The sequence below is a fragment of the Peromyscus leucopus genome, chromosome 17, assembly GCF_004664715.2.
Source record: "Peromyscus leucopus breed LL Stock chromosome 17, UCI_PerLeu_2.1, whole genome shotgun sequence".
In the NCBI taxonomy this organism is placed as follows: domain Eukaryota; kingdom Metazoa; phylum Chordata; class Mammalia; order Rodentia; family Cricetidae; genus Peromyscus; species Peromyscus leucopus.
This window is the reverse complement of record NC_051077.1, coordinates 31374380-31396179: the sequence shown is the minus strand read 5'-3', so window position 1 is coordinate 31396179 and position 21800 is coordinate 31374380. Positions and strand designations below refer to the sequence as shown.

General features: G+C 45.7%; 1 protein-coding gene across 2 annotated transcripts in view; it reads right to left on the bottom strand.

Annotated features, from left to right (window-relative positions):
• Nucleotides 1–1745: 1745 nt before the first annotated feature.
• Nucleotides 1746–21800, bottom strand: part of Irf2 (interferon regulatory factor 2) — a 106924-nt gene continuing 86869 nt past the window's right edge. For both annotated transcript variants that reach the window (XM_028857674.2, XM_028857675.2), the window contains exons 7-9: nucleotides 11829–11993; nucleotides 3538–3584; nucleotides 1746–2355 (exon numbers count right to left, since the gene is read on the bottom strand). In XM_028857674.2, coding sequence (XP_028713507.1) covers nucleotides 2047–2355; nucleotides 3538–3584; nucleotides 11829–11993 — 521 coding nt within the window. In that variant the 3' untranslated portion in view covers nucleotides 1746–2046. The remainder of the gene's footprint in view (nucleotides 2356–3537; nucleotides 3585–11828; nucleotides 11994–21800) is intronic.

The following is a 21800-nucleotide window of genomic DNA, read 5'->3' as shown; positions in this document are numbered from 1 at the left end:
ACGTAAAGAGCCCAGGTCTTAGAGGATAGAGGAATAGAAAGGTAGAACACAACAACTATTTCTCCTTTTTAAAAGTGTTTTATCTGTGCCCAGATATGTAACACAACGCAAACTTGAGTTATATGTCTAAGCCTATGGATGAGGACAGAAAACCACTGACATGAGAGGAATCTTCTCACAGCAGAGAGCTGTGGACTAGGGAACAGACTCCTCCAGAAATCCTCCAGACTTGGGTTCCAGCATCCTGGTCTCAGGCTGCATGGGTCACCTGAGCAGAGGGCCTTCATTTCAGGTCTCCACTGCTACCATGTGCAGTTGTGATAAACGCCCTTTCTGGGCACAGCTGTGGTGAGCAAAGACGGCAACTCGTATACGACATTCCAACAGGGGTTCGGTGCGGTGAGCATTGGAAGAGGAAATTATTCGCAGCCTCACCATAGGAACGTCCTAAGTTTCTTGTGGTCAGCAAAGGAAAGCATGCTGGTCTCCTAGAATAAATCTTTTGTCAGCCCTGATCCATGATTGCACTCTAAGCAGACACAGATAAAGCCAGGAGTGATACCCATTAAAAATTGTAACTATATATCATATTCATTTATTATCAATCCACAGGATAATTTCATTGCTACATGAGCTCATAAAAGTTTTTTTTCACCTTTACAAAATTAAAAAAAAAATGTGCCACAAGGATGTAATAACAACTGCTGATAAACAAGAAAAGGAATCTTAAAATTATAAATTTGCTGTAGAAAAGATAAAAAACAATTATATTTTATTTAGAATTTTACCTTGAATAAAATATTCCCCTGTATAAAAAATAAAAAAGCTTGCTCTGGTTAGAATTAGAGTATTTTCGTCTTCAAATCTGGGAATTTGCATAATATTTCCATGACAGTTTTCCTTTGTACCGCGTGGCGTTCAAGCATAGCAGATTAGAAAGATTTTTTTTTCAAGCAGTCTTAAAATGGGACAGCTGTGGAGAAACTAATTTTCTTCTTCTTCTCCTCCTCCTCCTCCAATATGTGGAACATTACCTTTGAGGAGAGAAAAGGAGAAAAAGAACCCGGTGGGCTGGGACTGGATGGGTTGAGGAGGGAAGGGTGGGTAGTGGGCTGGGATTGGATGACTTGGGGAGGGAAGGGTGGGTAGAAAGCTGGGATTGGATGGGTTGGGAGGGATTGGATGGGTTAGGGAGGGAAGGGTGGGTAGAGAGCTGGGATTGGATGGGTTGGGGAGGGATTAGATGGGTGGGGAGGGAAAAGGTGGGTAGTGGGCTGGAATTGGATGGGTTGGGGAGGGACTGGATGGGTTGGGAGGGAGAAGGTGGGTAGTGGGCTGGAATTGGATGGGTTGGGGGTTGGTTAGTGGGCTGGGATTGGATGGGTTGGGGGTTCCTTAGTGGCTGGGATTGGATGGGTTGGGGGTTGGTTAGTGGGCTGGGATTGGATGGGTTGGGGGGTTGATTAGTGGGCTGGGATTGGATGGTTGGGGGTTGGTTAGTGGGCTGGGATTGAATGGGCTGGTGAGGGGTGGGTGGGTCATGGGGTAGTGGGCACAGAGGGGACTCCGAGTGTGCTGTGAAGAAGAGCAAGATCACAAGAAGGCCTATTGTAAGTGCTTCAAGATAAGGTGCAGAAGCAGACTGCAACGTGGCTAGTACTGCCCTATGTACATATTCACAAGAATAAAAAATTCCAGCTAGTTCACATTTTCTCGTCCGTTCTGAGGCATCCACTCCACCATGCTGGCCTTGACCGTAGGCAATGCAGCACCTCCACTGCCCGTGTGGCTGTTGGTCCATGAACTTGAGGGAGTAGCCTTGGGAGATCCAGCAGGTTCTAGAGATACGCATCTACCAAGGGGCTGGAGTCCTGAGTTTAAAAAGAAGCCCCAGCCCTGGAGTTGGACACAGCAATCAATAATCTATTGACAAGGCTTTTTCCCTTAGATTTGTCTAAGATAGGTATCAGAGAGAAAAAATAAAATACAAACAAATAACAACACAAAGCTACGAAACCCCAACAACCACCAGAGAGAGTCAAAGGCTTAACAGCTCTTGACACGGGCCTGGGTGATATCAGAGGTCTTCTTGATGACGCTGGCCCGGGCCTCCCTGTCCGGCCGGCTGCTGCTGGGTGTGGGGGTCACTGGGGCAGGGAGAGAGAGGTCTGTAAATGGGGGCCAGGAGCTGTTGTAAGGCATTGGACAGCTCTCTTCTTTGATGGTGACCTGCAGATCTGGCTTGCTGGAAGTGACAAAGGTCGCCATGCTGGGCAGCAGGTAGGTGCTCCGTGTCCCCATATTGCTAAGGTACTGTTTGCCTTCAATGTTCCTCTTCCGCCAGTGTGGTTTCCCCTTTCAGAGAAAACAATCAGGATATATATATGTGTACACACACACACACACACACACACACACACACACACACACGCACGCACGCACGCACGCACGCACGCACATACTGTCTTTTCCTTTCCATTGAATGCCACATACAATGCAATGGCTTCTCTTACTTTTCAGATAACTCCCATTTGCTATCTCCCAGTAATCTGGCCAAGACTCTTCTGCAAAGGCACAAAATAAGGTGGCAACTTGGCTTCTGGTTCCTGTGCCCAGGCTGCATGGTTTCCGGCCATAATGGATGGCCCAACCTAATTAGTTACCCCGAATTTCCAGAGGAGGAGAGTAAGGAGCTTAGGAATAGTCAGAAAATGCCCTTTGATTGCTTTTTAAGTGGATAGGGCTGAGATCCACATTCTCTGAACCGCAATTGGCTTCACGGTTGCCAGGCAGAAAAGGACGTAACGTCCTTGAAGAAGCCAGATCATAAAATACGCCAGCATGGATGCCCACTGTCTTCTCAGAATTCCTGACCTCGGAATAGTAGGAATTCAACCAAACATCAGCTTCTTCTCCAACCCCCCTTTTCTCTACATCAACACTGCAGCCATTTCCTGCCATTGTGTGAGCCTGGCCTACAGACGGAAGCTCTAAGCAGGCTGGCAGGGAGCGGAGACTGGACACACCCGCCTCTCTGCAGGACCACGCGAGGAGGGAGGGGACTGATCTGTGTGAAGATAATTTTGCTAGCTGTTCCTAATGCTGACTGCTGCCCACTGCTTTGGGCTGGGCAGGCCATTCTATTCCTGTTGGCAAAGCAGGATGTTTACAGCCTGATAAGAATATCAGTATTTCCTGGCCTTGACTTCCATTTTCTCTTCCAGCCATGTCACATTCACCTCTCTCTCTGAGGGGTACATCTGACTTCCCTTCCTCCCACCCAGGGCTCAGCACCACATTTTACAATTCAGAATAAAAAACTACGGTAAATTTTGAGGTTATGTACATTCGCTGTCTTGTGTCAGTCTCTGTCTCTGTCTGTCTGTCTCTGTCTCTGTCTCTCTCTGTCTCTCTGTCTCTCTCTCTCTCTCTCTCACACACACACACACACACACACACACACACACACACACACACACACGGATCCAAAAGTAAAACCCGTGCTTTAAAACAAGAGGCAACAGGAAGCCGGCTCACCTCTGCATTCTCCTCATCACTAGGCACGCTGTCGGTAGTTTCGCTTTCTGTCAAGAAAGAAAAAACAGAAATATTCTTGTTGCTCAAGCTATTTTGGAGGCTCAGGAAGTATCTTGAAAACCCATGCCAGCACTTTAGAAACATGAAACTACACACACCCTCTCCCTCCACTCTGTGAGGTCAAACACTTCCAGTGGGACAAGCCGAGTGAATTTCCATTCTCCGCTTGGTCCCCTAAGAGAAGTGGGCTTTGGAGCTGAGTGGAGAGGCTCGCTCTACAAGGCTAGGCTGCCACAGCCGCTGCCTCCCGGGATTCGGTGCAGCGCTGGAGGGATCCTCTCCTCCATGAAGCTCTGTCCACAATGCCACACACTGTCTTCTAGTCCATCCCCTTTGTCACAGGAAGTCCTGACAACAGTGAAATTTTCCAAGAAGTCTTCCTGAATCTCTCCTTGCCCTCTCCTATTTTTAGTAGCCTCCCTTGGATTTATAGAGATCCAGCTTCTACTGGGGTTTTAGCAGATGGCTGTGGTGGTATTGTGTTCCCAGAAATATTGTGCACCCTAATAAATTCATCTGGGGTCAGAGACAGAACAGCCACAATATTAAACATAGAGGATAGGCAGTGGTAGCACACGCCTTTAATCCTAGCATTCCAGAGGCAGAAATCCATGTGTTCAAGGATACAGCCAAGCATGGTGACTCATGCCTTTAATCCCAGAAAGCAAGCCTTTAATCCCAGGGAGTGGTGGTAGAAAGCAGAAAGGTATATAAGGCGTGAGGACCAGAAACTAGAAGCATTTGGCCTGGTTAAGCATTCAGGCTTTGAGCAGCACAGTTCAGCTGAGATTCATTCTGGATGAGGACTCAGAGGCCTCCAGTCTGAGGAAGCAAGACCAGCTGAGGAATTGGCAAGGTGAAGTAGCTGTGGCTTGTTCTGGCTCTCTGATCTTCCAGGATTCACCCCAATAACTGGCCTCAGGTTTGACTTTATTAATAAGAACTTTTAAGATTCATGCTACAGATGGCGGCCATGTTGTAGATGCCCCAAGTTTACCACCTTTGCGCCTACCCTCTTCAGTGTGGGCAGAAACTGTGACTTGCTTTTAACCAACAGAACACAGTAAAGATATAAACATGAGCGTGAGCATGTCATCCTATAAGATTTAACCTGTCTTTTGTTTGCTGGCTGCGTTTGGAGGCCCACATGACACATCTTAAGCTGAGGGCGGCTTCTAGGTAAAAGCTATCAAGAAACTGGGGATCTCCGTTCAACACCTACAAGGAATCCAACTCTGCCCAATGCTGCATGAGGCAGTGGCTGAACAGTTGTCTCCCAGATGAGCCAACACCTGAGGACTGGTTAGCAAGGCTCTGAGGCAAAGAATCCAGCTAAGCCACACCTGGATTCGCACCCCGCAGAGACTGTGAGAGAGTAACTGTGTCTTGTGTTAAGCCATGACATTTGTGGTCATACTGCTCCAGGGCAATAGCTGGTCCATTATAAACCTGATTGGACCTGCCGGCTGTGAGACACAGAGAAAAGTTCTTCACCACAGTGAGCCACAGTTAACCCGGCACTTTCCAAAGAGGATTCCATGGTGAGTAAGTGGGAGAGTGTTTGGGGGTTTGGAAAGGCCCAGCACGGAGCTGACACACCGTGCCTGCAGTATCATTGGTATCCACTACTAAGTTGGCACATAGGGCTGGGCACAGCAGAGTCAAATTCAGCGACTGCTGATTACATATCATCCGTAGGCAGGCGTTTTTTCACTGTTCATCGACACTGCAAAATTAATGCATAGAGAGTAGATCTAAAATACACAGGCTCTCGTAGGTCCTTTTGTCTCGATCATTTATTTGACTGATAAGAGCTGGGCATTTAGAGAACTACAGCAAGGCTCGGCTAGAGCCTTTGTATGCAGGGCTGTTCATCTTACCACGATCCTACGTCAGAAGGCAGCGGCTGTCATCTGGCCATATGTTCTCTAGAGCTTTCTACCCTCTCCCACCCTGCCACTACTGAGGGAGATTAGCTTCTTTCTAGCTGCATGCCTATCCGACAGCAGAGTTAAGATCCGATGGCTCCAGGCCCGCCAGATCCCTTTGCATCATCCCAATGACGGGCCAGAGACTGGTCTCCCCACAGAGATCAAGTGAAAGAGCAAATGGACAAACTGTACCCCAGTGCATTCCTTAAACAGACATCGAGCATGTGAGATCCACCAGTCTCACCCAGGAATGCTTTTTTGCATGACTCTCAGCCACTGTTCTCCAGGGACTTCAGACAGGCCTGGGAGATGGTCACAGACTGACCAAAAATCAGATCTTTTGCTCCTCCAACTCGGAATGTTCTGCCCCCGAACAGCCCCATATAGGGGCACAGATGCCGTGAGGAAGCCTAGGTCTTAGCTGACAGTGGTCTGGGCCACAGAGACAATCCGACAATAGGCACCAGGAATGTTTTCAGGCAGAAGTAAGCAAAGACCAGAAAAGGAAACTGCCCTCCAAACACAAAAGCCACATGAACTCAGCCTCCAGGGGAGACAGGACTGCCACTCCCAAGAAGAAAAACGAGAAACGGAGATGTTGAGAAACCTGCCAAGTCTCGGACTGAGTCAGCAGAGGAAAGAAAACAAAACTGTACTTCGGATCCCAGAGTCACAAACAGAGCATGGAGACTGCCTTCCTGCTGGCAAAGCTTCAAGGTCCCCTTTCTATTTTCATGCTTAGCTTTGTTTGTGCTCTGAAGCCAAAGTTTCGCTTCCTTCCATGTGCATCAAGCCCCCTCTCCTCCTCATGACTCCCCATAAATCCGTCTGTGCCTTTTCCCTTCGAAGAAAAGCAAGCACACAAAGCCATCAGGCATGCGCTGGAAGGCCGAGGGTTCCGAGAAAGGCGCTGTCGACATCAAGGTCCTAGGATCCCACAAGCTCACGCCACAGTTGTTGGAGGGTTTGGAAGTTAGATGCCAGGCTAAACTCCTTGGCAAGACTTTGAACAGACCTGGTAGGGGATGAGAATGTTCACTTCCTGTAAATACCCAGCATGCAACTAGAGGAATAAAGTTGTGGCTCAGGAACGGCACACGTCCTCTGCCCTTGTTTTTTTGGCTGACACAAATGCTTGTTGGAGAGACTCATTTCTAAATGATGTAGTTATGGAGGGAGTCTCTCCCTCCATAACTTCCGGAACTGGGCGTAAGGGTTTGGATTTTAACTGTCTCCCAAAGGTTCAAGTGTTGAAGACCTGGTCCCCAGATGATGGTGATGCTGGGATGGGTTGGAAACTCCAGGAGGTGAGGTCTCTGCACTCATTACTGATGTAGGGGATAATGGGACCCCCAGATTCTTCCTGTCTTTCTTTCCCTTCATAGCTACCGTGGTCTGAGCAGCTTAGCTCCACCGAGTGCTTCTGGCCTTGCCGTTCTGTTCCATTACTTGGCCCAAAGCAACGGAGCCAAGCAGCTATGAATTGAAATCTCTGAAACCGTGAGCCATGATGTCTTTTGGTCTCTTAAAGTTGACTACCTCACGTGTTTAAAGCAATGTGAGATGGACTAACACACTGGTTTATAATTCTGATTCTTATAGAGAAAGCAGCCTCGAGAGTCTTCAGCTAGGAGATGCCGGTGCCTGGGCTCCCGTCTGAGGATCCCAAAGTTTGCTTTTAGATGAATGGCGGTTTTTAGAACGATTACTCAATATCTGGCTCCCAGTCCTCATTCCTGTTCTCTTGGTGTTCCTCCACCACAGCCATTTCCAGACTCACTCCTTACATGACAAATGAGTTCCCTGGAGCTGCGGCTTCCAGATCAACGTGACTGCCAAAACGTCAATGTGGATTATGTCACTTCCCCCTTTTATTAGTTTGGATCCTTCTCAAACTGACTTCCAATACAACGGGATGGAAAAAAAAAAAAAGATTGAAGCTGCTCTGCAAGCATGGTCGAAGAAGCTGAAATGTTTACAGAGTAGTAGCAGGTACATGAAGAAATGATTTAACCTTTCTGGCCTGTTTTCCTACAAGCAGCGAAGAGGGAAGAAAGTGATTTGGACGCAGATCCAATGACATCAAGGCTCTTCCTGAGTGCCAGTTCTAGCATCATGACACTTCAGTCCAGGTTTTAACATCTGCCTTGAGGACACATATTGCCAAACCACCTCGAGAACATCACGGAGGAGAAGATATATTTTATGGAACACATTATTGCATTATGTGATATCTGATATGTTTTCTGGAAGGCTCTCATTCAATAAAATACGATTAGCATTGACTTCTTTCCATATAATTTCCTCAATTACATTCACTAGAAGATGCAACCAATCACTCAGCAGCTCAAATCCGAATCTTAGTCTCCATGCCAATACACCTTTGCCTTATTCATCACATATATATGGTTTCTGGGAGAATGATGGTCGGCTACCTGCACAACCTCTGTTCTCTTGAGTATATAACCAACTGATTCTTACTCTGCTTCCTACGCAGACCTGTTTTCTGCCTCCTTTCTTCTGAGTTACCATCATGGTTTCCTTTTACTAAACTGACCATCTAGTCAAATCCTAGGGAGATGTGGCATACAGCCACATCAAAATACAGTGAGGGCTTGGCCATTACAGACCAGTGGTGGAGTGCTTGTTTTATCATGCCCTGAAGCCTTGGGTTCGATCTTCAGCACTTCAAAAATAACTACGTAAACAAACAACAAAAAATGACTATGCCTTAGTGTTTCCTTAGCCGGGGTTTGGAAACATACTTTCTCCACTCTGAAAATTTTATCAAACAAAGTAGAATTTTCTTTTTTCTTTTCTTTCTTTCTTTTTTTTTTTTTTGGTTTTTCAAGACAGGGTTTCTCTGTGTAGCTTTGCGCCTTGGAGATCAGGCTGGCCTTGAACTCGCAGAGATCCACCTGCCTCTGCCTCCCGAGTGCTCTATCAGCTTAAAGTATCCAATGCAAACACTTCCTTCCACCCAAAGACACTGCCTCAGCTGCTTCTTGGCTTGACAATTAAATAATACAGTAGAAGACAGAGTTGCAAAGCTGAATGTGGTTTTGTGATATTCCTAGGATGATATATCGGTGATCTTTAGAGGAAAAAACTATTCAACAACAGCCTCCAAATAGCAGGTTCCTGGGCAGGAGAATGAAGGCAGTTGACATTGAATGCGCAGTCTGCACAAAGGATCTCTATCATGAAAATAAGCAAACAGCCTATGCTACTAACGAACATAAAATCAAAAGGTGAGGCTGGGTGGTGGTGGCACACACCTTTTATCTCAGCACTTGGGAGGCAGAGGCAGGTGAATCTCTGTGAGTTCAAGGTCAACCTAGTTTACAAAGAGAGTTCCAAGATAGACTCCGAAAGCTACACAGAGAAATCCTGGAAGACTTGATCTAGCCATGGTCAGTAATGGAGAACTTTGTAACATGTCTTCAAGTCTAGAAAGGATCAGCAGCAAAACATTTTGGCTCTATCCAATAAGCTTCCCTGTATAAGATTCTAGAGAATTCTGACAATGAAAACAATGGAATGAACCTGAAAGACCCTAACCCTTCAGGCTTACACCCCCCAAGCCCCAGGAGAATAAGGAACTAAAAAGAAAACTAGTTCCAAGGGCAACCTGACTCAATCATTACTCAACCACCCCTGCCACAATGTAACAATGTAAAGAGATTTCTGTTAAGAGATGTGCTCAGCTGTGACTGGGATAGTTGCAAGTGTTCCAGGAAGGACCACTGTGACCTTTGTGTAAACTCCACTCCCCGCACTGATACCCCCCCCCTTGAGGTTTCAGGAAGAATGTGCATGCATACGTGACTGTACCCACTCTGTGATCACCCTGTGATCAGGCCATGAAATTGTATGGGAATCGTAATCTTATGACTTTTGTGGGTTTTTCCTTTAAAAGTACCCATGTGATTGCAATAGATGCGACTCTTGCTCTTTGGAGCAGAGGAGCCCGATTGTACAGCCGCATTAATAAACACCTCTTGCTGTTGCATCAACTGGATCGGAGTCTGGGTTCTTAGGGCCGCCCCCTCGAGAAGGTAGTGCCCTGGGTCTGGGGTCTATCGAACCAAATATCAGGTTGGAAAGCTGGGCTCTCATGAAATCCATGCTGTAGCTGTGCTGCCCCGGAGCTAAGACCCTTCCTTTGAAATCTATGCAAGTGTCCAGAACAGGGAAGGAATTTTTCATTTTTCTCCACATATCAGCTGTTCTCAGGATGCCTCTGCTAAGGCAAAATACCACTGCTGAAGAATAGCAAGATGGTCTTTCCAAAATCCCCAAGAAAACCTCAAACAGGTAGACCCTGTCTGCTTTAAGGCTCCACCCCTCACACCTGACACCCTAATGAACAACATCAGCAGCTGGGTGACTTAGAAGAAAGCCAAGACTTTAGCCTTAGCTTTGCAAATATAAGCAAAATAAAATACTGTAGTGCTTAATGCTACCATTGTTTCTGCATAAAGATTTTGGTCTACCTCCTCTGGTTGGTCCTTTGACAACCAAATGAGACTATGTGACCCCGTGGAGCTCCCTGGTGAGTGTCTAAGAACATCTACACATGGATACATCTGTTACTAGTTTCTCATTCCTAGACTTACATTAGCCTCAGAGTCCTCATTTTGGAAGAGGGGAGAATAACATTTAGTCCCTTGATAATTAAGCAAGTCAATCAATACAAACCCTTATAAGCATTTAGCATAATCCCCAGAGAACAATAAACACTCAACAAATAATAGAGCTATTGGACCCTGGCAAAGACAAAAAGAGACGGACACATGTAAGAGTTCACACTATGTCTGATGAATCAATGACTGATGGCCAGTTGTTTGGCTGATTATAGGATTCCTGTCACCAGCCTTCTTTCTCACACTCTTTTCATGCCCCTAACACAAAAGCCAGTTATGATGTACGCTAAGCAAAATAAGCCACTCCCAAAAGGGTAAAGACTGCAAGATTCCGCTCACAAGAGCACACTGCGTAGACAGAAAATAGACTGTTGGTTCTTCAGATTCAGGTAGAGGAGTTCATATTTAACAGGTGCATCATTTTAGAAGATGGAAGATTTCTGGAGGAAGGTTGTAACACCATGAACACACTCAAAGCCACTCAACTGGACACTTAGCAAATGGCATGTTCATGAGATATGTATTTTACCACCACTGAAAAATAAATTCAAAAAAGAAAGCTGGCAGTTGGGGAATATGAGGTTCATTGATCTGCTGATAATTTACCAACAACTGATGTTGGGATGAACTCTGCCACACAAGTCTGGGCTGTCCCTGTGTGGCCTCCAAAGCATGCAAACAGACCTGGGGGGGATGGTGATCCCTTTGCTAGAGCTGACTGGCCTTTCCCATTCCGGGGCCTCTGGTTTTTTGTTTTTGTTTTTGTTTAATAGTTGCAAGCAAGAACACTGACTCAGAATTAAGGTTTCCTAGTTGTGATTGAGTTCCAAAAGCTCAAATGGAGATGGTCAAGAAGGCAGAGTAAAATGATGTAATTCTGGTGACAGAAGGAGCTGTCACTTTCTCAGTCTGTGTCTAATCCTGTATCTCTGCCTCGACTAATTTCTGCAATGATGGCATCAGTCCCCAGGAGTAGAAACGGCCTCAGTTGCCCAGTTCAGTTACAAGGAGCACTATATAACAAGGAAGGAAGGGGGAGGGAGGGAGGGAGGGAGGGAGGGAGGAAATATATGGAAGGGGCAAGTAAAGCTAGTGAAATGGATTAGATCCAGCAATGACCTCGAAGCTGAAGGCTGAGTTCAACTCCTGGCCAGGACACTTATTGGCCAGGGAACCTTGAGAAAATTCTTTCACTTCCATAAACAGAGACTCTAAAAAAGATGATTTCTAAAGCCCTATCTATCTTAATAAAATCTAGATGCCATCAAACCACCCTGATGCCAAAGTCTGTTAACTTAGGCAAGTACATTACAAGGGAATTGAACTCCTATGTGCCAGACCTTTTTGGGTCTTGGCCAGGTCTCAGTCACTGTATCATTTGTTGTATGTTCATGATGACAATGAAGCATTTCTCCCAGGACATGTTATTTGTAGTCCTCAATGAACCATATCATGGGCCGTTAAGAAAAGGAATACCATAAATACCTCTTCCAACAGAGGTGTCCAAGACGCTGTCAAGAACGTAAGAGTAGAAATAATTTCACAATAATAATTTCTAGTACAGAAATTTCTTGTGGTGGGGTGAAGTGGATGATGCTAGACTTGGCGGTCTGTTTCCTATTCAGGCTCCATGTCACCCTCCTGTTCCCCTTACCTGCGTAGGAAGATACAGGAGAAATCTGTAGAGGGTAGAGCTCGCTCATGCTGACTGGCTGGTCATCACTCTCGGTGGTCACTTCCACAACTTGGCAAATGTCTGGCGGATTAGTGACAATCTCTTGATCTTCAATGTTGCTGTCCAGATGGGATTGTCCTACAACTTCAAAGGACAGGAGACCATCATCCCTCAGAGTATCTAGACTTCATGATTACAGCACCCACTCTCAAACAGAAAACCCTCCTCGGCTCAGGCAGGCTGCCAACTAGGGTTCGGATTCCAGGCCTCCCATGTCATCAGCCAGGAAGCTGAAAACCAAACTGAGTTCTGAGTTAATGTCTCAGAGAAGTAGCCTGCAATGAGTTGGCCCAGATGTATGCCCCGCAGGCCTGATAATGGTACACCCTGGTGACAGTGTACTGAGTCTCAAACTCAACCTGATCATGGCCAAGATCTCAGGCTGCATCTTGACCAAACGACTCTCAGGCCAGATATCCTAACTCTCTAAACCCAACCTAGTACTGTTTTCTGCTATTTCTCTGCAAGAAAGTGTTGTGTTTATTTTCAGGATTCTGTGATCCAGACAGACATTGTCAAACCTTCACAAGAAGGAAAAAACACAAAAATCTACCCACTGTGCCATTTCCGGCTGAATGGAAAGGGGAAGTTCTTCTCATACCTTTCCTGATCTGACTGTGTCTGACTGTCCAAACTATCAGAACAACGACCTGGTGCCCTGAGTCTAGCAAATGTTAATAGCATTAACTGCCCAAACACTCAGAAGATGGATTAAATACTCTGAAACTGCTTCCATACATTTTAAGCTAAAATCTTTCTTTTCGTGAAGGAAACAAATGACTGTGGGGTACCCAGACTCAGCTGATACATCGACAACACACTCCCTCTGCTAAGACTCAGGGGCCATTACAGAAGAGAGGGCAAAGAGACGGTAAGAGCCAGAGGACCAGGGAGTCTACTGTGAGATAGTTTCTTCTAGATAAGACAAGGAAGATGTACCGATGAAATCTCCACCATATAGTTGTCTAAACAAAAACTGAACATGACAATACCATCTGATGTGGGGGGACATCTCACGTGGCCTCACCTCTACGTAATTAATGACTAGCCTTCTCCTCGAACTGGTTACCAATACCAAGTGGTCACCCCTAAAAACATACGCACATGAGCAACAATAAATGGAATCATCGAGTTATATTTATGTATATATAATTAAAGAATAAGGTCAAAAAACCAAAACTAAAAATTTTATTTGGGGAGAATAATAAATTAGATTCATACTGCAAACCATGGAGGTTAACTTTTTCCACTTAGCATAATTCCCTAGCAAGTCACCAAGCTATGGGTGCCCATAGCCAGTTCTCTATCGCTGGTGTACACATCCTGCTGTGCGACTATTACAAACCGCTGCAGCACATATTCCAGCTGTTTCGTTATCCACCCACTGAAGGATGCTTAGGCTGACAACGGTCTTTGCCTAGCACAGACAAGGCTGCTGTGAACATTTGTGTTCAAGTTTTCCACAAACATGCTTCCATTTCTCTGGGATAAACATCCAAGCGTCTAATTGCTGGCTCATACGGAAATTCCACGTTTAGCTTCACAAGAACCAGCCAAACTGTTCTTCCCCGGGGCGGGTGCATATTTCACATTCTCATCGGCAGTGTCAGAGTGATCTAATTGCTCCTCATCCTTGCCAGGACTTGGTGTTGTTACCATTTTTATTTTGACCATTCTTCTAGGTAAATAATGAGAGTCCACTATGTCTTTAATTGCAGTGTCTCTGATGCTATGTCCTAACTTCAAATGGAATTGACTGTATGCTGTGTCAGCAGCCAATTGGATTAAATGTCCCTGAAAATTGGCTCCAATTAATAAAGGGAAGAAAGTAGCGTGCTAACACATTTCCCTGAGGTCCACAAAGCCCAAGGCTACCATAACCAACATTGTGTTTCGCACATGGAAGTTATTTTAACATTTCAATCATCACACTGAAGCACCAGTATCCTGATACAGATCGAAGGAACCTTGGTCACCGAGAGGCAGAGTGGCTCATCCACAACTCACAGTGTGGTTCTGCACAGTGCTCTGTTCTTCTCCCTCTCCCATCCCTTCGCAAAGGCAACATGCTCAGTTTTTGCCAGAAGAGGCCACATTCCAGTCTCTCTGAAAGTTATCTACTGTCCACAGCTCTGGCTTCAGCCACTCAAAGCATCTCTCCAGCTGACAAATTATTGATAACTTTGAACACACTTTTCAAGATGTATTTTATTATTAAGTGTGTATGTGTGCATGTGAGTGTAAGAGCCCTCAGAGGCCAGAGGCTTCCGATTCCCTGGGAGCTCGAGTTACAGGCATTTGCGAGTCCTGGGAACTGAACTCAGGTCCTCTGCAAGAGCAGGACAAACTTTTAACCAGTGAGCCATCTCTCCACCCCCAGTATTTATTTAAAAAAAAAAAAAATTACATCTTCTGGGCATGGTGGTGTATACCTTTAATCCTAGCACTTGAGGGGCAGACACAGGAAGATCTCTGAGTTCTAGGCCAGCTGGTCTATAGAGTGAGTTACAGGCCAGTCAGGGATACATAGTGAGACCCTGTCACAGACACACATGTGCTCGCATGTGTGTATGCATGTGTTTGCCTGTGTGTATGCGTGTGTGTTCACATGAGTGTGTACGTGCTTGTGTGTGTGTGTGTGTGCACACACATGTGCACGTGGCACGTGTGTGAGTGTCTGCAGAGGCCAGAAGAAAGCATCAGATCCCTGGAGCTGAGTTGTGAACCTCCCAGAGTGAGGCTGAGACTTGAACCAAGGTCCTCTGGAAGAGTATCTCTCCAGCCCTCGGCTGATGTATTTTTAAGTAAATTTCTGTTTTAATTGCTTTAGGAGCACAGTGAGGGTATTATCTGGTTTCTACTCAGGGAAAGTGGTGCTGAGAATTCATCGGATCTTTAATAAAGGGATGTTAGGAAAGGGGGGCCTGGGTGTGATGAAAGCACACACAGAAGGGGAGGGAATCTGGATACTATCTGGGTTTCTCTGGCAGCAAAAAAAAAAAAAAAAAAAAAAAAAAAAAAAAAAAAAGAAAAAAATCAAAGAGAAGAAAGACAAGCCACACATGGAGGCAGAGACCTAAGGTCTTGTTTCATACTTCAGAGCATCCCATTTTGAGTGTGAGGACGTCAGCTGAGCTGTTCACTAGACTCTGGGTGCTGACATCTCGATCTCTGTGATTTCCTCTGCCTCTTCTCCCAAGCAAAGCCAATGAAAGGGGAACAGAGAAAATGGCAGGAAGACGAGGCTTTACCCTACTCAAAGTCCTACAAAATAAAGCAGGTATATGTGTGTGTATGTATGTGTTTGCACACGACGTATTCGAGCATCCATGAAGAGTACATGCATGAAGCCGAAGGGGCAATGGAAATAGACTCCTACAATAACTTTACTTCAGCCAAAGCCTCTTTAATTTCAATGCTCCAAAGCTCCTTCCTCCTTTGTGCGGTCACTCCTCACAGCGACAGGAAGCTGGCTGGGACTGTAAACAAGGGCGCAGCCCAGGTATCTTTTGCATCTGTCCCTTTGGTCTGCCCAGGAGTCCTTTCTCTCTGTTCTTTTCCTCACAATGCCCAGCTTAGTTATTCAACCCACCCAGACTGGGGAGCACCTGCTTGGCACGGACCCTGCTATCTGGTCCTGGCAGAGAGGATGCTATGGCGACAGACAGGAATAGGTTTGTGAGAAGAATGGAGGGCTGGAGGCCAGCATATAGCCATCTACGGAGGAAGGCAGAGAAAGACTGTAAGGGGAAAAGGAGGGGACGAAATCCAGAGGGAGATCAAAGGAGGAAGTAAAGAGGTTTTTTTTTGTTTGTTGTTGTTGTTTGTTTTCTTCCCCAGCTGGAAAACCAAAGGCTTCAATAAGGCAGGGCCAGCTGAGCTAAGGGTACTGCTCAGATGGCCCTATTTTCTACAGCCCTTCCTGAGCCCGACCCACAGATTCACCTGCACCTTTCACACCCTGTAGCTGGAGCTCCGCCCAAGCTGTATGACCTTGCAGTACATCTTGATTTCCTGCCTCTGCTGCTTCTTAACCCTGTGCATCTTTATGTCACCTTTTCCCTGCCTGCACAGTGTCTCCCGGGAGCCGAGAACTGCCATCAACACTTCCTGTCTTCCATCACGATCCAGGCTCATGGCTGGACCAGCAAAGGGCTCAACAGACTTTTCCTGAACCAGTAATAAGTGAAGGGATTCAGGCTCAGTGACGAAAGCCAGAGTCTGTGAGGAGTTCACAACTCACAAGGATGGGACATGACATTAATGCTTTCTGGCAAATGTCAAGGGTTGCAGTAAGTGGGCTTTTAAAAAACTTTCCACAGTGAAAAAGACAATATTGCTATGGGAAGGTAGGGCTAAGAAGGTTTTGGGTTGATGAAAACATTGTACCTGGACTATGCTGCTAGCTAAACAATCGAACACATTGTCTGCACTTGGAGAGTTGCCAGGGCTGGGGCATAACTCATAGAATGTTGAATTATACACCTAAAAGGAGTTAATTTTGTCCTCGATTTCACCTAATACACATGACTTGAGAGAAAATGCAGACTAGTAGTTCCATTTCGATTATCAGTGGATCCTGAACACCGGCTGCTAGGACAGACAGCTAAGGTTTTGTCTTCTGGGCTAAGAACTAGATACCCAGTCTCCACAGTTACATTATCATCTCTGAGAGCAGACTTCCTTCCTAGGGCTGTGCGATTTTGAGAAGGAAGTAGGTTCCTCCATCCACATACGGGCAAAAGCTCTTTGGAAAAGTCCTGACTCTCAAATGCAACCCCTCCATAGAAACCGGGAGAGCCCAGAGTCTGAGGAGTTCTGTGGGTGTCTGCCACTCATGACTCTTTCTACAGCACACCTCTAGGTGCTAGATAATGAGTAACCTGACTGAAAAATAACAGCAACATTCAACTTTCTCAGCACACTCTCTGAACGCCTCCCAACCCTGTAAGGAACATGCCCTGCAATTATGACCCCCATTTTAGATAGAATTAAAAAGACATAATCGAGCAAAAGTCAGCCAGCTAGTACATGACAGATCGGAGAAGTCAAGTCAGCTTTTCTTTGACTCCAAATTTCAATTCCTCTGTGACATGGTCTCCCTAAATACAATTCAAACTGAACGACTCTCACTTCTTAAGCCCCTTTCAAGATAAAGCTTTTCAAATCACGTCTTAATGAATCATTGGGCCCACAACCAACAGTGAAAATTTTTTCCCACCAGCTTCCTGTTTGGTACCAGGAATTCTCAACTGGGTTAGCAAGCAAGAAACCCACCAAGTTCATCCAGCTTAGTAAGGTCAAGGCCACATGCAAAGTCACCCTCGGGAATGTAACTTTGTCTGGATCTAGTTTCTGAGAATCACAACAATATTATTCATAGCTGGTTACTGACGGACCAGTTTGATGGCTTAAAAGGTCATTCTTGACTTTATTAACAATTGTTGAGTTGATGCAAGGCCCCACCTGAGAAAGCATCTTGCTCTCCGGCTTCAGGGAAAGGGCTTTAGAGCAGGGACTATTGGAAACAGAAAGGCCCTCGAGGGGGACTGGGCCTATCATTTTACAGTTTAAAAAGCTGAAGTGCTGAGGTGAGGTAAATTGCCAGGGTTACCAGGTAGCTACAAGGTCGAGCAATGAACTCACTGGCTGTGTGTTTAAAACCAGACCATCGACATCTCACTATCAGGAGAGATGTAGCTTTAGACGGTTTGAGGATTGAAATTGCGCATACACAGTGTACAGGGAAACACTTTTTCTACTCAGATGCACGTTAATTTGATTTTGGAAATATAATCATCCTATCTTCCTTCTAAACAGAGGATGACCGACTGCCCATTTCATGTGACCCTCACAACTCCACGCAGTGTGTAGGATCAGTATTATCATTTTATACAATCTTTCCATTTTACAGGTAATAAAGCAAGTCCTGTTCCCAATTCGCATATACAGAGAGTCTCAGATTTTAAGGGGTATGAATCAAAAACTGCAAAAGTAGGTCTAGAATCTAAGTCCATGAACAGTGTTCATCTCTGTCAAATATGGCAATCTTTCATTTTTTTTATAAAATAAGAGCCAACACCAGGTTGAGAGAGAAAGAGTCAAAATAGGGTTAGGAACGGAAGGCCAGGGTTGAGTCCTGGCACGGCTCAGCTGGCTGGGCTATCTCCTTAGGTGACTCCTAAGTTACCTCAACTAGTTGAGACAGGTGTAGGAAGAAGCAAGAGTGGAGGGTGGCTGCTGCAGAGGGGACTCTTCAACCTGAGAGCTCACAGTGTCGCATGCTACTTTACAAAGCAGGGCGCACAGGGCTTCCCAGGAAAACTCAGAGTTCATCAGCATCTCAGAGGTCAGCGATCTGGAAGCAGAAACTCGAGCAGAGTGCCCTGGGCGAGCGGCTTCACTTGGCAATGAAGTGAGAGCCCTGGCGCCGCTGCTTGGTCCTAAGGTCTCCTCCCATCAGCCTCCTTTTCAGCCTCTTGCCACCTACAGTTAGATCATCCAGGCTACTTCAAGTTCAAACACAGTCTGAACATGACAGGCAGAGACGGGTGACGTCAGACATGAAAGAAGACTCCAGCGCGTTTTGCGTTGGAGGCAATGCTCACATAGTAATAAGAGCATTTTCAAAAACATCACTGTGTGACGGAGGAATGAGTAGGAAGAGGGGAGAACGGAAGCAGAGCCCAGGTGAGAAGCAAAGTATGGTTAGAAACGGTGTCGGAACTAGGAGATGGAGCAGAGGACAGAGGGAGGACCCGGCAGTTAACTATCAACAGGTGAAGGTGGCTAGGAAGAAGGGGAGGAGAGAAAAACCTCATGGAAATATGACAGCCTTCCTAAGCACATAAAAAAAAAAAAAAGCCTCCATAAGGCTAGAAGAAGAAAACAACATCCAAACACCACTACCTTTGGCTCCTGTTAGCACATGGTGACTGTCCTATCTGCATAAGCCAGCTTTAGGGGGCTCAGGTGCCAAAGGGAATACAACATAGTATCTGTTCTGTTACCTGAATTTTGAGGCTCTGCTGAAAACAAAACAAACAAACAAACAAAACCTATTTAAGGCTAAGGTTGCACAGCTCAGCCCTGGAGCGTTCGTCTAACATACATGAGGTCCTGGGTTCGCTCCCCAGCAACTCAGAAATTGAAGAAAATGGGAAAGAAAATCAGGCTCCTGGAACTTGAGCTTTGCTTTCCATAAAGCTAATCGAATTGGAAGGCAGTGTCAGAAAAGGCAGTCCTCCAAGGTGTGTTTTGAATAACTAAAATTAAGACAAAATACATCACTTCCTAACTATCCTGTACCCAGCCACTTTGGGTTGCTTTATGCCCATAGTAAGACTGTTGAATAGCGCCCCTTGTTTCCGGTGATCTCTGCCTTAGCCAAGGGTGCGGTTCCCTTTTATCAAGAAACACAATGGGACTGTAAAGCAAGGCCTCAGTGAGTCAGGCAGAATGAAGCACCTGCAGGCTTCCTGGACCGGCCTGCAGCTCCTTCCCATAGAGCTCAGCAAAAGCTCTGCTTCCTAGGGCAGGAGGCCAGCGGGGCACCATCAGAACAATTCGACACGCTGATGGCTTCTCCCACATCTTAAACACATAAGCCACCACACGCCCTACCATAATTCAATGCTTAAGGAAAAAAAAAAAAAAAAAAGCCTCCCCTTCCTTAGAACGGGAAATAGGGATAGGTGTTCTGGGTGCTAAGCCTGTGACTTTAACCACTCAGAGCAAAGGAACTTTAGAAGACACAATTCATTCAGCAAGGGGACATTACTCCCTTTTTGGACTGCCCAAAGAGGCTACCGGATGTTATGGAGAGGGTGACAGGAGCAGAGGGCAGCCCCTGCCTCCCCTCCGTGTGTGTGTGTGTGTGTGTGTGTGTGTGTGTGTGTGTGTGTGTGTCTTTCTGTCTGTCTGTCTGTCTGTCTGTCTGCCTGTCTGTGTGTATGGGTGCCAATATGCAGATACCCACAGATGTCAGATGATGTCAAATCCTCTGTAATTCGTTACAGGCAGTTGTGAGCTGCCCAACATGAGTCCTGAGAACCAAACTCTAAACTCTAGGGGAGTGTGTGTGTGTGTGTGTGTGTGTGTGTGTGTGTGTGTGTGTTGTTGCTGTGACTTATGACAAAAATGAATCGAACACTGTAGACACTAACCAAGAGTTCACTTGTCAAGGCAACAGTACATTTCAGGTTGTACCGTTTTTGTTTATGAAACCAGCCAACCTTGAGCAGAATAAAAGTATACTGGTGACCATGGAACTCAGTGATTTTCTGTCCAGCTCCCTGGCGAATGAGCCTCCAGACAGCATGGGCAATGTTATCCTATGAAATGTTACCATACTAAGTGCCCATTTCAGCTCCCAGGCTTCATATGTTCATCAGCACAGGATGCAAACACCTCGTAGCTTTTGTGTTGGGGCCTAAATACAAAACTGAAATGTAAGCCAGGTTTCAAAGCAAGTCAGTGGAAAGTGAGAAATGGTGTCATTTGTAAAGGAAGCCATTTTCAAGGTTAAAGAAACAGAGAGAGTATTTCAGAAGCCATTGCAGCCATGGATCCAGATCCCTGTTTCTTAGCTCTATCTACAAGCCTCAAATACCAAGGTGGCGGGGAAAACATGGAAGGTTGTAGGCAAATGCTCTTTCGGGTTTAAAGTCTGAAACAGTAACATGGTGAACACCAGCACCAATTATCCATCTATTAAAATATGTGATGGCTCTGTTTCATTTCAATGTGACTTATTTTGTAAAAGCAACCAGCTGAACAGAAAGATATCTTCAGACTTATTTTGCTGCCATGCATTATTAATGTACTATTAAGTCTATTAACTATTAACTTCCTGGTCACTATTAAGACCAGGAAAGGAACTGTTAATCCAGCGGGTGATGGTCTCAGGAACTCTGACCAGCATCTTTGTCCCAGAAGAGTGTAATGACTCAATCTTGCCCCAGCTCCAGGTAGCACTAGCCATGCGAAAGAGCAAAGAGTGATCAGGAAACCGGCACACACTGCCGACTCCACCAAAACGACAAGAAAAGAAGGGTAGACTAGAGGAGACACTGCTAAGCGAAGTAAGTCAGGCGCAGAAAGCCAGCATTGCTTGGCCCCAGCATGTGAGTCGAAAGAAATCCAATCTCATTAGAAGAAAGGTAATCACTAGAGGCCAGTAGTGGGAGGGAGGGGAAAGGCAAGCTGCCGGTCCAAGGGCACAGAGCGTGTGTAGAGTTCAGCAGTGACTTTTAGAGGTCATTAGCACAGCATGTTGTCAGCAATAGTAATACTGTACTGTGTGCTTCCAAATGGCTGGAAGAATTCATGTCTTTAAAAAAAATTCCTAATACCACAAAAGAAAATGATGATGAGGTGACAGATGCTTTCATTACCATGATGAGTTAATGGTCCTACACATCGATCATAGCATCACACTGTACCCTATATATAGTCATAATTATTACTTGTCATTTAAAAGTAAGTAAATAGCATTAACAACAATCGTGGGACATGGTACAACCCTAGCTTTGGTTTGGCAGATCATTTGGGGCTGACTTCACCTAATAAATGAAGGGAAACTCCAGAACTATCCAACACATTCAAAATGAGCTAAGTCTTATGAAATTGTGACTAGAATTGGGGGTGGCATTTTTTAAAGGCTCCAAGAGTCATGTGTACATTATCCGGAACTGCTGCTAAGAAAGCTAAGTGGTACCCCACAGGCAAAGAGACAGGGTCAGGAGGAAGGAAAGAGAGGGGATACCTCCCAAATAAAGATGAATCTCCAAAATCAAGGGGAATGACGGATGCTGACAGCCTCTGGCTATAGCTTTCTGTCAGATGGAAACCCACCTATTCAAGAGGCTTGTTATATTTTTGTTAGCTCTT